Below are 14376 nucleotides of genomic sequence, written 5' to 3'. Positions count from 1 at the left end.
AGACACCTCTCCAAACAGGACATACAAATAAATGACCAAGAGACATATGAAGAAATGTTCAACATCACTAATCATCAGAGAGATGCAAATTAAAACAACAATGAGGTATCACCTCACACATGTCAGAATGGCTGCCATCGACAAATCATCAAACAACAAGTGTTGGCGAGGGTGTGGAGAAAAGGGGACTCTAGTACACTGTTGGTGGAAATGCAAACTGGTGCAGCCCCTGTGGAAAACAATATGGTGTTACCTCAAAAAATTAAAAATTGAACTTCCATTTGACCCAGTGATCCCACTTCTAGGAATATACCCTAAGAAGCCTGAAATACCAATCAGAAAGAATATATGTACCCCCATGTTCATAGCAGCACTATTTACAATAGCTAAGATCTAGAAACAGCCCAAATGTCCATCAGTAGACGAATGGATAAAAAAGCAGTGGTACATATACACAATGGAATACTATGCAGCTGTAAGAAAGAAAGAGCTCTTATCCTTTGAGACAACATGGAGGGACCTGGAAAATATTATCCTAAGTAAAACAAGCCAAACAGAGAAAGACAAGTACATGATCTCACTTATTTGTGGAATGTAATGAACATAACAGTCTGAAGAACAAGGTAGTCCCAGAAACGTGGAAGTAGGGTACAGACTAATAATCCCCAGAAGGGGGGGTGGGGGAGATAAACCACAGAACTTATATGCATGTATGCATGACCAATGGACATGGACAACAAAGCTGGGGACGGGGTGGGGAGGAGGGTGTCAATGGGGGTAAAAGGAGAAACGTCTGTAACAAAAATAAAGAAAAGAAAGAAAAAAAAAAAGAATTTCATTTACAATAGCATCAAAAAGAATAAAATACTTAAGAATGGCCCAGCTGGTGTGGCTCAGTGGATTGAGCATCATGGCATGAACTGAGAGGTTCTGGTTCAATTCCCCATGAGGGCACATGCCCAGGTTGCAGGTTTGATTCCCAGTGGGGAGCATGTAGGAGGCAGCTGATCGATGTTTCTATCTCTCTCTTAAAAAAAAAAAAAAATCAATGAAAACATATTTTAAATAAATACTTAAGAAGAAATTTAACAAAAGAAGTATAAAATTTATACTCTGAATACTACAAAATACTATTGAAAGAAATTAAATAACTGAGAAATAGCCCATGTTTCTGAATTGGAAGGCTTAATTTACTCCCCAAATTGATCTAAAGATACAATACAATCCCTAACAAACCCCAGCTAACTTCTTTGTAAAGTTGACAAGCTGATTCTAAAATTCATATGGAACTACAAGGGACCAAGAACAGCCAAAACAATCTTGAGAAAGAACAAAATAAGAGAACTCACACTTCCTGATACTGACACAAAAAACATGAAGATCAATGGAACAGAATTGAGAGTCCAGAAATAAACCCATAAATCTAGAATCCATGACTTTCAACAAAGTTGCAAGACTAGCCAATAGGAAAACAGCCATTTCAAAAAATGCTGCTGGGACAACTGGAGAGAATGCTGGGACAACATATGATGTGGGGACAATATCAACAAAGGATAATGAGACAACATGCAAATCAAAACCACAGTGAGATATCACTTCATACCCACTAAAATGGCTAGAATCAAAAAGTTAAATACTAACAAGAGTTGGCAAGTACGTGGAGAAATCAGAACCCTCAAACATTGCTGATGGGAATGTAAAGTGGTACAGCACTTTGGAAAACAACTTGGTAAATCATAAAACACAAAGTTACTATATGACCCAGCAACTCCACTCCTACATATATACACAAGAAAAATAAAAATAGATGTCCACACAAAAATGTATACATGAATGTTTTTAGCAGTATTATTTATAACAGCCAACAGGCGGAAGCAACCCAAATGTCCATCAATGGACAAACTGTTAAACAAAATGTAACATATCTATAAAACGGAATATTACCTAGCCTTAAAAAAGTAGGAAAGTACTAATATATGCTACAACATGGATGAAACATGAAAATATCATGCTAACTGAAAAACATCACAAAAGACCATACATTATATGATTCCATTCACATGAAATGTCCAGAACAGGGCAATCTACAGAGACAGAAATTAGTGTTTGCCTAGAGCTGGTATAGGAGCATGATAGCTAAAGAATACAGGGTTTCTTTCTGAGATGATGAAAATGGTATAAAATGGTTATGGTTGCACATATCTATGAACATATTAAAAATCATTGAATTATAAACTCTAAATGAGTGAACTGTACAGTTTGTAAACTATACCTCTATAAAGCTGCTTAAGAAAAAAAAGAGGGCCCTGGCCAGTTTGGCTCAGCGGTTAGAGCGTCGGCCTGCGGTCCGGAGAGACCCGGGTTCGGTTCCCGCTAAGGGCATGTGCTTCGGTTGCAGTTTGTCCCCGGCCCTGGTTGGTCGTGCGGGTGGCAGCCACTCGATGTGTCTCTTCACATCGATGTTTCTCTCTCTCTCTCCCTTCCTCTCTCTCCCTCCCACTCTATCTGTACAAAAAATGGAAAAATATCCTCGGGTGAGGATAAAAAAAAAAAATTAAAAGAAAAAAAAGAGGTACTCAAAGATTACAGGGTCATATCAAAAGGACAAAGACGTCAATCTAAAGGAGCTTCCACTGCCTGGTCAGTATGGCTCATGGGTTGAGCGTCAACCCATACACCAAGAGGTCACAGATTCCATTCCCGGTCAGGGCAAATGCCCAGGTTGTGGGCCAAATCCCCGGTGAGGGGCACACAGGAGGCAGCCAGTTGATGTTCTCTCTCATCAATGTTTCTATCTCTCCCTACTTCTCCCCTCCTCTCTCTTTAAAATCAATAAAGAAAAAATTTTTTTTTTAAAAAGAAGCTTCCGCTCATCAAATTTGGGACAATTTTAAACCTCTAAAACAATGGTTCTCAACCTGTGAGTCGCAACCCCTTTGGGGGTTGAATGACCCTTTCACAGGGGTTGCCTAAGACATAAGAGTAGCAAAATTACAGTTATGTAGTAGCAACAAAAATAATGTTATGGTTGGGGGTCACCACAACATGAGGAACTGTATTAAAGGGTCACGGCATTAGGAAGGTTGAGAACCACCGCCTAAAAGAATGATGATGACAATGAAAGGAACACGGTTCAGACTGACAAACCTCAGAGGACAGGGGCGGGGGAGGAGGGATGAGATAAATCAAAGAACTTATATGAATATATGCATAACCAAAGGACACAGACAACAATGTTGGGGGGGTGGGGGACGGGATCAGGAGGAGGGTGTCTGGGGGGGGGAGGGAGAAACATCTGTAACAAAAATTAATTAATTAAAAAAAAACAAGGAGCTCAACAAATCTGGGACAATTTTAAGCATCTAAAAGAATAATGATGGCAATGAATTATAATATAATTACTTTTTAAAAATCCACTACTGTAGCCTGACCAGTGTGACTCAGAGGACTGAGCACTGTCCCATGGACTGAGAGGTTCTAGTGCGATTCCCGGTCAAGGCACATGCCCGGGCTGTGGGCTCAATCCCCAATAGGGGATATGCAGGAGGCAGTCGACTGATGTTTCTCTCTCACATCAATGTTTCTCTCTCTCTTTCTCTCCCTCCCTCTCTCTTGGAAAAAAAAAAATCAATAAATATGTTTTGTTTCTAAATCCACTACTGTACAGAGACAAGGGTAAGAAAGGGAGGGAAGAAGAGAAATTCTTTACAACAGAAGGCCAACTAATAAATGTACAAGAAATGGCAGACATGAAAATCATCGTTTACTACCCTCAACATAATAACTGGTTCAGGCAATAATCATTAATAGCTGTGAAAATCATTGGGTGAAAGATGCTGGGGAACTCACATAATCTCATAGTATGAGCCCATTGTTTTTAGTAATTAGAAAAGAAAGTACTTTTATAATGGAGTTAGCAATCACTACCTTAACCAATAGTGGAACAACCTGACATTACATGCCTTTGCTGTAATAAAATCAGAAGTACACAACATCAACTATGTAGTATTCTTACCAAAAAACAAAAGTGTTAACCTGACTCTAAACATAAGATAAACAGACAAATCCAGAATGTGATACATTCCACAATAAAACTGGCTTCATCTCTTCAAAAAAGTCAATTTCACAGGGAAAAAAAAGACTGGGGAAAGAGTCTGGGTTTGATTTAAAGAGACATAAAACCCGGTTGCAAGGTCGTGTAGGAGGCAACCAGTCAATATGTGTCTCTTTCACATCATCGATGTTTCTCTCTCTCTCTCCCCCCATCTCTCTGTCTCCTCCCTTCCTCCCTCCCTCCCTCTCTCCCACTCTGTCTGAAAATAAATGGGAAAATATCCTTGGGTGAGGATTAAAAAACTACAACAAAAAAACAAATGCAACACAGTAACCTTGACTGAATCCCACCTTTTTTTATTTTTTGATCCAGTTAGAAGGACAACTGGAGAAATCTAAATATGGACAGTACATAAATAATATTGTTGAATTAATGTTAATTTTCTTAGATATAAAAACTACATTGTGATTATGTGGAGAATGTTTTCATTCTTAGGAAAATAGAAACTGAAGTACTCAGGAGTGAAGTATCATGATGTCTATATCTTATTTTCTAATAGTTGAGCAATAAAACACACACGAAGAATTAAGTATATGTGAAATTAACAACTGGTGAATCTGAATAAATTCTAGATCCAACTGAATATTTAATGATATTAAGGAAGTATAAATAATGTTTTTAGGTGTGATCATTGTATTATGTTTGTGTTAAAAATAAAAAAGTGCCCCCACTAAAGTATTTACTAATGAAATGATATTTAAAATTTACTCTAAAATAACTAATAGTGGGGAAGGGAAGTAAGAGAGATCTAAGTGAAATAAGACTGGCCATGTTGAAGCTAGGGTAATGATACGTAGGAGTTCATTATGTTATTCTACTTTTGCTTCTATTTAAAAATCCATTTAAGAAGTTCTCAGTTCCACCCTGGCCAATTTGCTCAGTGGTTAGAGCATCGGCCCTCGGACAGAAGTGCCTTGGATTCAATTTCTAGTCAAGAGTATGTACCTAGGTTGCAGATTCAATTCCGGCCCTGGTCGGGGTCGTGCAGGAGACAACCAATCAATGTGTCTCTCTTGCATGGATGTCTCTCCCCCACCCCAAGCCCTTCCCTTCCATTCTCTCTAAAAATCAATGGAAAAAAATATCCTCAGGTGAAGATTCACGCACACACACACACACACACAAATACAACTTGAAAGAAACCTAATAAATTATTTCTGTTCAATTTCCTTACATTTTATTACCTATGATTTTGTGGCAAGTTTATCTTGATTTTACATTTTGAGTAAGAATTAAAAAGAAAAATCCTATTTTAACTAGTATAAAATAGCTGAAAGTTGTGAGGGGGTAGGGACGAGATCAGTAAGGAAAACCTACCTCCATCATTACTAGCTTGTCAGGATATGCCAGATCTCCGGGAGCTGGCTTGTAGCCAATAATGTCTGTCTGAATGTAGATATGGGTTCGGTAGACGAGCCGCTCTTGTACATCTTCCAACATCTGCTTAACTCCAGCTGCAAATGCCCCCAGTTGTTCAGCTGATTTAAAAAAAAGTACAATCATCCAATCCTTTAGATTTAGAAAAATACTTTTTTAAACAAGCAAATATATTACTAAATTGTCTAGTAACAGCATGAACCACTTTTGCTTCATGGGCTGTGGTTATATGTATATTATTTCAATAGAACTCAATGACCCTAGAAGCTTTTTTTTTTGTATCCTCACCCAAAGACGTTTTTGCATTTATCTTCAGATAGAGCGGGAGGGAGAGGGGAAGGAAAAGAGAAAGAGAAACATCTATGTGAGAGAGACACATCGAGTGGTTGCTACCCACACGACCCACGGGTCGGGGACAAACTGCAACCGAGGTACACGTCCAGGGAACCAAACCTGGGACTCTCTGGTCTGCAGGCCAACACTTTGACTGCTGAGCCAAACCGGCCAGGGCGACCTTAGAAACTCTTAATAAATATCCTTCAATTTCCTCAAATTTACAATTGGAAAATAACTTTGCCCTTACATCTTCTTCCTGGAACTCTGTGAAATTATTTCTATTATTAATATGTATGAATAATAAAATCTGACTTTTAAAGTGCTTTGTGCTTTTTAAGTTATCTCATACAGCTTCTGACCAATCCTGAGAGACGGCTAAGTCAGCTTATTAATTGGGTTATCCTCCCCATTTTACAAATAAATTGAGTCCCACAGATATTAAATGACTTGTTTATGTTTCCACATAAAAAATGATTAAAATATAAAACAAGATATGACTTTGTATAGAATTTCTTCATTTCTAAGATGTCATCAGTGTTAAGACACACCAGTAATACAACAGCTTCCCAGCTGCTGGGGAGTTAAAGACACTACCCAATCACATAAATATTCATATTAATTTTTAAAATCATCTTTAATTCAGAAGCATTAAAATGTGAGAAAATGCCCTCCTTAATTTCAAATGCATAAAAAAAAAGAAACTGTAAAACTGTTATTCTCTGGAGCATTTGATCTTGCTTCCAGCATATGTCATCAGTTTGGCTCAAATAAACTCTTACAAAAATTCAAAAAAGAGAAAATGTACATCTTTGAATGAACTAAATGTAGTAGAATAAGAAATTCTGGAAGAGTAACAAACCTACAGCACCTCCTTAGGAAAGCCAAATAATTTCTGCCAGTAAAATGATTACTTGATGGGTACTTCTTTTTTTTTTATCCTCACCCGAGGATATTTTTCCATTTTTTGTACAGATAGAATGGGAGGGAGAGAGAGAGAGAAACATCGACGTGAAGGGACACATCGAGTGGCTGCCACCCGCACGACCAACCAGGGCCGGGGACAAACTGCAGCCGAAGTACGTGCCCTTAGCGGGAACCGAACCCGGGTCTCTCCAGACCGCAGGCCGACGCTCTAACCGCTGAGCCATACTGGCCAGGGCTGATGGGTACTTCTTAAAGGTGCCTAAGTATCATTAGAAAAATCATTTTCTATAACAATCAAATCAAATATTGAGGAGTGTATCACATGGATAAAGCAAATATATTTTAGAGAATTGCTTTTCTTTATTTGTAATTTCAAAAAGATGAATCATTACTATGTATGTATGCTGAAATAATTCCTGTTTTTTAATCAAGAATATACAATATAGTCAATTACTTTATGTATTCCGGTAACAGTGTACTAGAAATGCCTACCTCATTCTCTCTGGATTTCAGATGCCAGAAAGAAAAGTAACTATACTTGTTTTATTACTAATTTTAAGATTTTAAAATGCTTCCCCCATTTAATTTGTATGTTTAGTCACAGAATAAGGTATATCTTGATTCGAAAAGGGACCAGGCATCAACCCAGGCTTCAAAAATATTAAATTTATATAGGTGGTGGGGTAGGGAGAAAAAGAGCTAACCTTTTTCAAATTCACTGAACCACAGATATCATTTAAAAGACCTTTGAAATTATCACTTCTACTTATCACTTACCATTATTCTGTACATGATCTTCAAGCACCTCATTTTTAAGAATCCCACAGAGTTCCGAAAGTGTCTCTAAGTGAATAACATGAATGATCAATGGCCTGAAGACATCATACAATGACACACACAGTTTCTCCAAAAGTTCACTAAAATAAAGAAATAAAACATGGTTTAGTAGCAATCTTTCCAGTTTAAAAGGCATCTTTGATTTCTTCCAGCCAATAAACATTGTAAAAATCTACTGGAAAATAGTAGGGGGAACATTATATAAAGGTTGAAAGTAATTCTGTGAAGTGTTGCTTTAAAAGCCAAGAATTAATAAACAATCAGCAATCAATTCAAATTAGCTGCCCCCAGCCAAATATCGATTTATTATTACAACCTTTACTTATTTCAGTAATAACTCTGTATATGTCCTTTCAAAAACAATAAAAAGTATTTCAGTAGACTTAATTATCCTTTTATATTCTACATCACTGTGAATCAAAATGGTAAGATTTTCCCCAGGAAGGATACGTTCAAAAATTTTGAACACTTACAGATTTAGATAAACAAAACTCAAAGTACTCTGGACATATAAGTATTTTGATAAAAACATTTGAAAAGAAAAACATTATGTTGTCTATATTCGTCATATTGTCAATAATATTCTGGCTCTATGCACTATTTCATCAAAAGTGATCAACCCAATCAAATCAGTAAAATACACTTGTCTCTTAGCCATTATAAGGGTCGTACTCTTGGAATCTTTGTAACAGTCCAAATTGCCAATAAGAAGAAACCAAAACTTAGTAATAATGGATCTGAAAGACACTTTGAGTAAAACATTTTTAAAGGATAGTAAATAGTCCTGGCCAGTTTGGCTCAGCGGTTAGAGCGTTAGCCCACGGATCAAAGAGTCATGGGATCGATTCTGGTCAAGGGCATGTACCTTGGCTGCGGTTCATCCCCGGCCCTGGTTGGGGTTGTGAGGGAGGCAACCAGTCGATGTGTCCCTCTCCCATCAATGTGTCTCTCTCTCTCCCTCTCTCCCCACCCCTCCCATTCTACCTGAAGATAAATGGAAAAATATCCTCGGGTGAGGATAAAAGAAAATAGGATAGTAAATGGTGTTTGTATTCTTAAGTGTCTTTCATCAGTTAGAATTACAGAATTTTTTAGCTGGGAGGATTTATTATATTTGGTGGAAATAAAGGGATCTAGATCCCAAGATTTAGTTCCCTATATAGGATTCATACTACCATACCATACTGTCTACATAATTATAAACAATATGAAAGCATGTTGGTTATATATTTATCTTAAAGTAAATAAACACTGTCCCACTCAACAATAGTCTGTTCACATAGCCACAAAAGTTAAATCACTCTGCAGTTAATTTATGAATACTCTAATAATTATAAGCTGTTATGATCATTAACACATTAAATCTTAAAAACAAGAGTTAAACTCTGTGTACTACCTACTCTAATTTTGATGTTGGTTTTGTGAAAAATTCATTGTAAAGTTGGTGCTCATCCTGGCACACATGGACCATAAAGGCACAGCCACTGCGAATCTGCAGGAAACAAACACACACCACCTACAGTTAAAGACACATGATTCTATTGTTTGTGACATAAAGCAGGTATTTTATTTGCAGAGATTATGCATATATATTCATAAAACAACTTACTAAAGCACAGAAAAGGGATGCTTTTGATGGTTTGCTGCATAATTAAATATGGGTGATTTTTATTTTATTCTTTATGGATTATTTTCTAAATTTTTGACAATGAAAATAAACTACTTTTCAAGTTGAATAGGGGGTACTTAAAAAAATAATCTTTATGTATTTTCTACAGTATCAAGTAAAATCACACTAAACAAGAAAGCACTTTTGCAGCAAAAGCTAAAATAAATCCACAAACTCTGAAACTTCATCTTTCAAGAAACAATACTTGTTTGTGAATCTTCATACCTCAAAAAATGTATCAAAATGAGAATATTTTGCCAAACTGAATGCTAATTACTAAACTATATTTGTCATAACTGAAAGAAAAATTCTTTAAGTTTGTTGATATGGAAACCAAAACTTATTTAGCCAAATATAGCTTCTAGGGTATCAAAATATTTCATAGGAAGTTAGTTTAACATTAAACCAAAACACAGAAAAACTTACCAAGGCACAATGATCTCTGTTATTCTGGCTGGTTAACTCTGTTACAGTACAAGTAATACTAGGGCCTAAAAGGAGCTCCCGCTGATCAAGGTAACACTGGTGAATGTCGTTTAGCAGTTGTTGGTATCTGATGAAAAGCAAATGAGATGGGAAGTATAAACTTTTGATTTTAGATATGTACACTAAATCTGATCTTATGTGCCAGAAAAGATTGCCAAACCTCTAAAGGTATATGGTCACCTCTCATTTGCCCACATTAAATACTAGAAATATTTATGTATATATGTATATAAAGATACACATAAACTGTCTTTATCTTTTTGTTTTTTTTTAAATATGTTCTTATTGTTTTAGAGAGAGAGGAAGGGAGGGAGAAAGCGATAGAAACATCAATGAGAAACATCAATGGGCTGCCTCCTGCACACCCCCTACTGGGGACCAAGCCTGCAACCAGGGCATGTGCCCTGACCAGGAATTGAACCAGCAACCTCTCAGTGCATGGGACAACACCCAACTAACTGAGCCACACCAGCTGGGCATCTTTTTGTTTTTTAAACCAAATATGAGTATGTATTCATTTTGTAAATTAAATTCTCTAACTTTGGAGTTTATACCTTTATCTTTTAATGAAAGATTTATCTTCCAAGAGTATACATCTTACATCTACCCAAATGAAAAGAAAATCCTGCTATGGAGAAAAAGAGATGCCTTGCTGAAGTGTACAGCATGGAGGTTATAGTTAATGATACTATATCACATTTTTGAAAGTTGCTGAGAGTAAATCTTAAAAGTTTTTATCACAAGAAAAAAATTTGATAACTATGCATGATAATAGACGCTAACAAGACTTACAGTGGTGATCATACTGAATCATTATGTAATATACCCAAAACTAATAAGTTGTATACCACTGTTCCTCAATAAAAATAAGTAAATAATTAAATAAACAAACAAAGAGAGAGAGATGCCTTGCACTCCCTATATCAGGTCTACAACTTTGCTCCCCAAAATAAGTTGTGTGTTACAAGAACACGTACGCAAGGTAATTGCTCAGAGAATAGCTGGGACATCACAGATTGAGTGAAATAGTACTTTAAGAAAAGTTAATTTGGAAACTGAAGAGCTTCTAGGTACTCACTCAGGTATTTTTTCAGATCGCTGTTCTATTTGTTCAATAAGAGTCTGCAAAATAAGATAAACACATTAAAAACCCATTTGCTTCAGTTATGAACTATTAACTACTTTCTGATTATAACACATAATATTAGAAAATCTGTAAATACAAAAAAGTTGAAACATAACAGTCATCTGTAATACCACAAAATAATCATAGTTAATATTTTAGAATATTCTTTCCATTTTTTGTATACACATACTATAGTTTCCTTTTTAAACAAAACTGGAATTATACCACATATTCAGCTTTATAATCTGCTTTTGCAAAAGTAACATTATTTCAAACTATTTTCCTATTATTAAATACTTCTCAATATCAGATGAAAATGTAAGTAGAAAGCCTTAACCTAATACCTGGGCACTTAGGAAACACACAATGAATCATCATTATAAATATTCTTTAAAACATTTGTTTAAATGACTATATGATATCCCCCTTGGGGATATGAACCACAAATCAACCATTCTTCTACTGTTAAGACATCTTGGCTGTTTCTTAAGAATAACAGCCCAGTGGTTAAGAGCTGAGCCTAAAGGAAAACTGGAGGGTGTGAGCACCAACTCCCAGTAGTTGTTTTGAGCCCAGGAGAGCTGGTCCACTTCTCTGAAATTCCACTTTCGAATATGTAAAGCTGATAAAATAATAGTTACCTACTTGCCAGCTGGGAACCCCTAACACTGGGTGATAAGAGATAAATATTTTTATAGGCTTCTGATATATACTCCTAAAATGTTATTGAGAAAGAAACTGCTTTACATCCCCCTATCAGCAGTACTGCCTGTCTCTCTAAATCCTCAAAAGCTGTTACACCTTAATCTCCCAGTTTCTAATAGATAAAAAAAATGCCACCTAACCTTTAATTGAATATATTCTCCACTGAAGCCTAAACATGAGCTCATATTTATTAACCATTTGTATTTTCTATAAGTAATCAATTCCCTCAAGTCCACTATAAATCTGAGTAGTTTAAGCTCAAATATCTCCTTCATCTAGAAACACTCCCTAAGCATCTTAGGAAGAGCTAGGTGTTTCTTGCTCTGTGGTCTTAAGACACTCTAAGATAATGCAATGTAATGTGGAAGGGCAATGCCTACCTTTCTTTCATTCATGTTCATTTTCCTGGTATAAGCAAAGGGCCTAACATACAGTAGTACTTCAAAAGGGCTGGCTAAATAAACTTCATTGCAATATCCTATTTATGTCAACAGACTTACTCTGACTTTGGGGGCAGCAGTTCGAAATTTCACATAAAATAGTGTGAAGGCATTATCTGCATTAGGTACAGATGAAGGATCCTAAAGAAACATGGAGGAGGATAGGAAAGAAGATATTAACAAACAAATAAGTATTCTGGAAATGCGATGCACATCACTTCAAATAGCTACCACCTGGCCTACATACCAACCAAAAGCTTAGAGAGAAATATCCCAAAGAGAGATTAATATTATTATTGCTACAAATGAGAAATAATTATGAGGAACCATTATCTCTCTCCTCTTATAATTAAAATTTAACCCATGTTACATGAATTTTGGAAGTAAAAAGACTTGAATTCAGCTTCATATGCAATCATTTACTGAAAGTAGGACAGCGGCCAAATTACTAAACCTCTCAAAGATTCAGAGCATCCATTTACTAGTGATAACCTATACTCATTAAGTTGTTATGTAGCTCAATAGTAAAGCACTATATACAGTTGGAAGTAGTGCTAATTAGATATTAGTTTCCTAAACTTAAAAAATTTACAAAAATAGCCCTGGCCGGTTTGGCTCAGCGGTTATAGCGTCAGCCCACGGACTGGAGAGTCCAGGTTCGATTCCCACTAAGGGCACATACCTTGGTTGCAGTTTGTCCCCAGTCCCAGTTGGGGTTGTACGTGTGGCAACCAATCGATGTGTCTCTCTCATGTCGATGTTTCTCTCTCTCTCTCTTCCTCCTTCTCTCCCTCCTACTCTATCTGAAGACAAATGCAAAAAACATATATATAACTTTACAAAAATAGAAAAATTATATAATCTGGCTGTTATGTCAGTTAACAGCAATGGGAATAGTAAAAATGCAACCCAAAAATCAGTGGCTTTGAACTGAAAGCTCAAAAGATATTCAAAGTTCTTTAGAAAAACTTAAGTAAAATGCATAATCTTTATGGTTTTGTTTTCTTAGCAAAGAAATGTGCTCAATGACTGTCCTAGCTAGCTCCACTCTTATTTTCTAACCTAACACTCTGCTAATTTCCCACCTAGCATCAACTATAAGCTGCAATTGATTAATTTGTTTATTTCCCTCTTTACTGATCTTTTCTCCTGAATATAAACTCCATGAAGGCAGAAGCCTTACTAGCTCCTTTTCACTACTACATAAGACCTAGTACAATGCAAAGCATTTAGAAGGTGCTCAATTAGCCCTGGCCGGTTTGGCTCAGCGGTTAGAGCGTCGGCCTGCGGTCCCGAGAGACCCGGGTTCGGTTCCCGCTAAGGGCACGTACCTCGGTTGCGGTTTGTCCCCGGCCCTGGTTGGTCGTGCGGGTGGCAGCCACTCGATGTGTCCCTTTCACATCGATGTTTCTCTCTCTCTTCATCTCTCCCCCTCCCACTCTACCTGAACAAAAAATAGAAAAATGTCCTCAGGTGAGGATAAAAAAACAAAACAAAAAATAGAAGGTGCTCAATTAAACATATTTGCTAAACACAGAAAATTTAATTATCCATCATATGCAATCCCATCACTCAGATAGAAGCACTTTTAATATTTTGGTGTATTTCCTTCCAATATTTTCATGAAAAAGATAAGAAAAAAATTTTAAGTAAGAAATAGTTTGAATCTTATTTATCATTAGTACTGAATAGTTCTCACACTGTTATATATTCTTTGAAAATAAAACTCTGACAGACAGATACAATACAACCATTTTTCCTGTTATAAATAAATTGCAACACATATTCTTATTTAACAAAAGTAAAAAAAAAAAAAAAAAATTGGATTTACTAAGTACTACTCTCAGACTAAGATTATAAAAGATAAATGAATCAAAAACAAACCCAAAACCTCACCAGTTAACTCACCCTTCTTAATAACTGATTTGTGAGGTTCTGTAGTGTGTTCACAGTGTATGTCTTCATGAGGTGCAAAGCTTTGGAAAGACATTGCTTAAACTTCAGTAAATATACAGGATAATCTTTAAAATTCGGCTGTAAAAAAAAAAAAAAAAGATTTACAAAAAGGAAACAAGCATTGACAAAGCAAACTTTCAATGAAAACTAGTATGTCCTTGCCCAGCCAGTGTAGCTCAGTAGGTTGAGCACCATCCCATGCACCAAGAGGTCACCAGTCCAATTCCCAGTCAAGGTACATGCCCGGGTTTCAGGCTTAATCCCCAGTATGGGGCGTGCAGGAGGCAGTCAATCAATGTTTCTCTCTCATCAGTGTTTCTATCTCTCTCTCTCTCCCTTCCTCTTTATCTAAAAATCAATAAAAACTTATTGTTTTAAAAAGAAAGAAAACCAGTATGTCCTTTCT

General features: G+C 36.4%; 1 protein-coding gene across 1 annotated transcript in view; it reads right to left on the bottom strand.

Moving 5' to 3' along the window:
- The window catches only part of COG3 (component of oligomeric golgi complex 3), a 99268-nt gene that overhangs the window by 62902 nt on the left and 21990 nt on the right, over positions 1-14376 (bottom strand). Inside the window, exons 7-13 of the mRNA XM_036250385.1 lie at positions 13923-14048; positions 12075-12155; positions 10822-10865; positions 9684-9810; positions 8989-9080; positions 7529-7668; positions 5432-5592 (exon numbers count right to left, since the gene is read on the bottom strand). Coding sequence (XP_036106278.1) covers positions 5432-5592; positions 7529-7668; positions 8989-9080; positions 9684-9810; positions 10822-10865; positions 12075-12155; positions 13923-14048 — 771 coding nt within the window. The remainder of the gene's footprint in view (positions 1-5431; positions 5593-7528; positions 7669-8988; positions 9081-9683; positions 9811-10821; positions 10866-12074; positions 12156-13922; positions 14049-14376) is intronic.

This window comes from Molossus molossus, unplaced genomic scaffold, assembly GCF_014108415.1.
Source record: "Molossus molossus isolate mMolMol1 unplaced genomic scaffold, mMolMol1.p scaffold_m16_p_9, whole genome shotgun sequence".
NCBI lineage: Eukaryota > Metazoa > Chordata > Mammalia > Chiroptera > Molossidae > Molossus > Molossus molossus.
The sequence above is the reverse complement of the archived record's forward strand: the minus strand, read 5'-3'. Positions and strand labels throughout refer to the sequence as shown.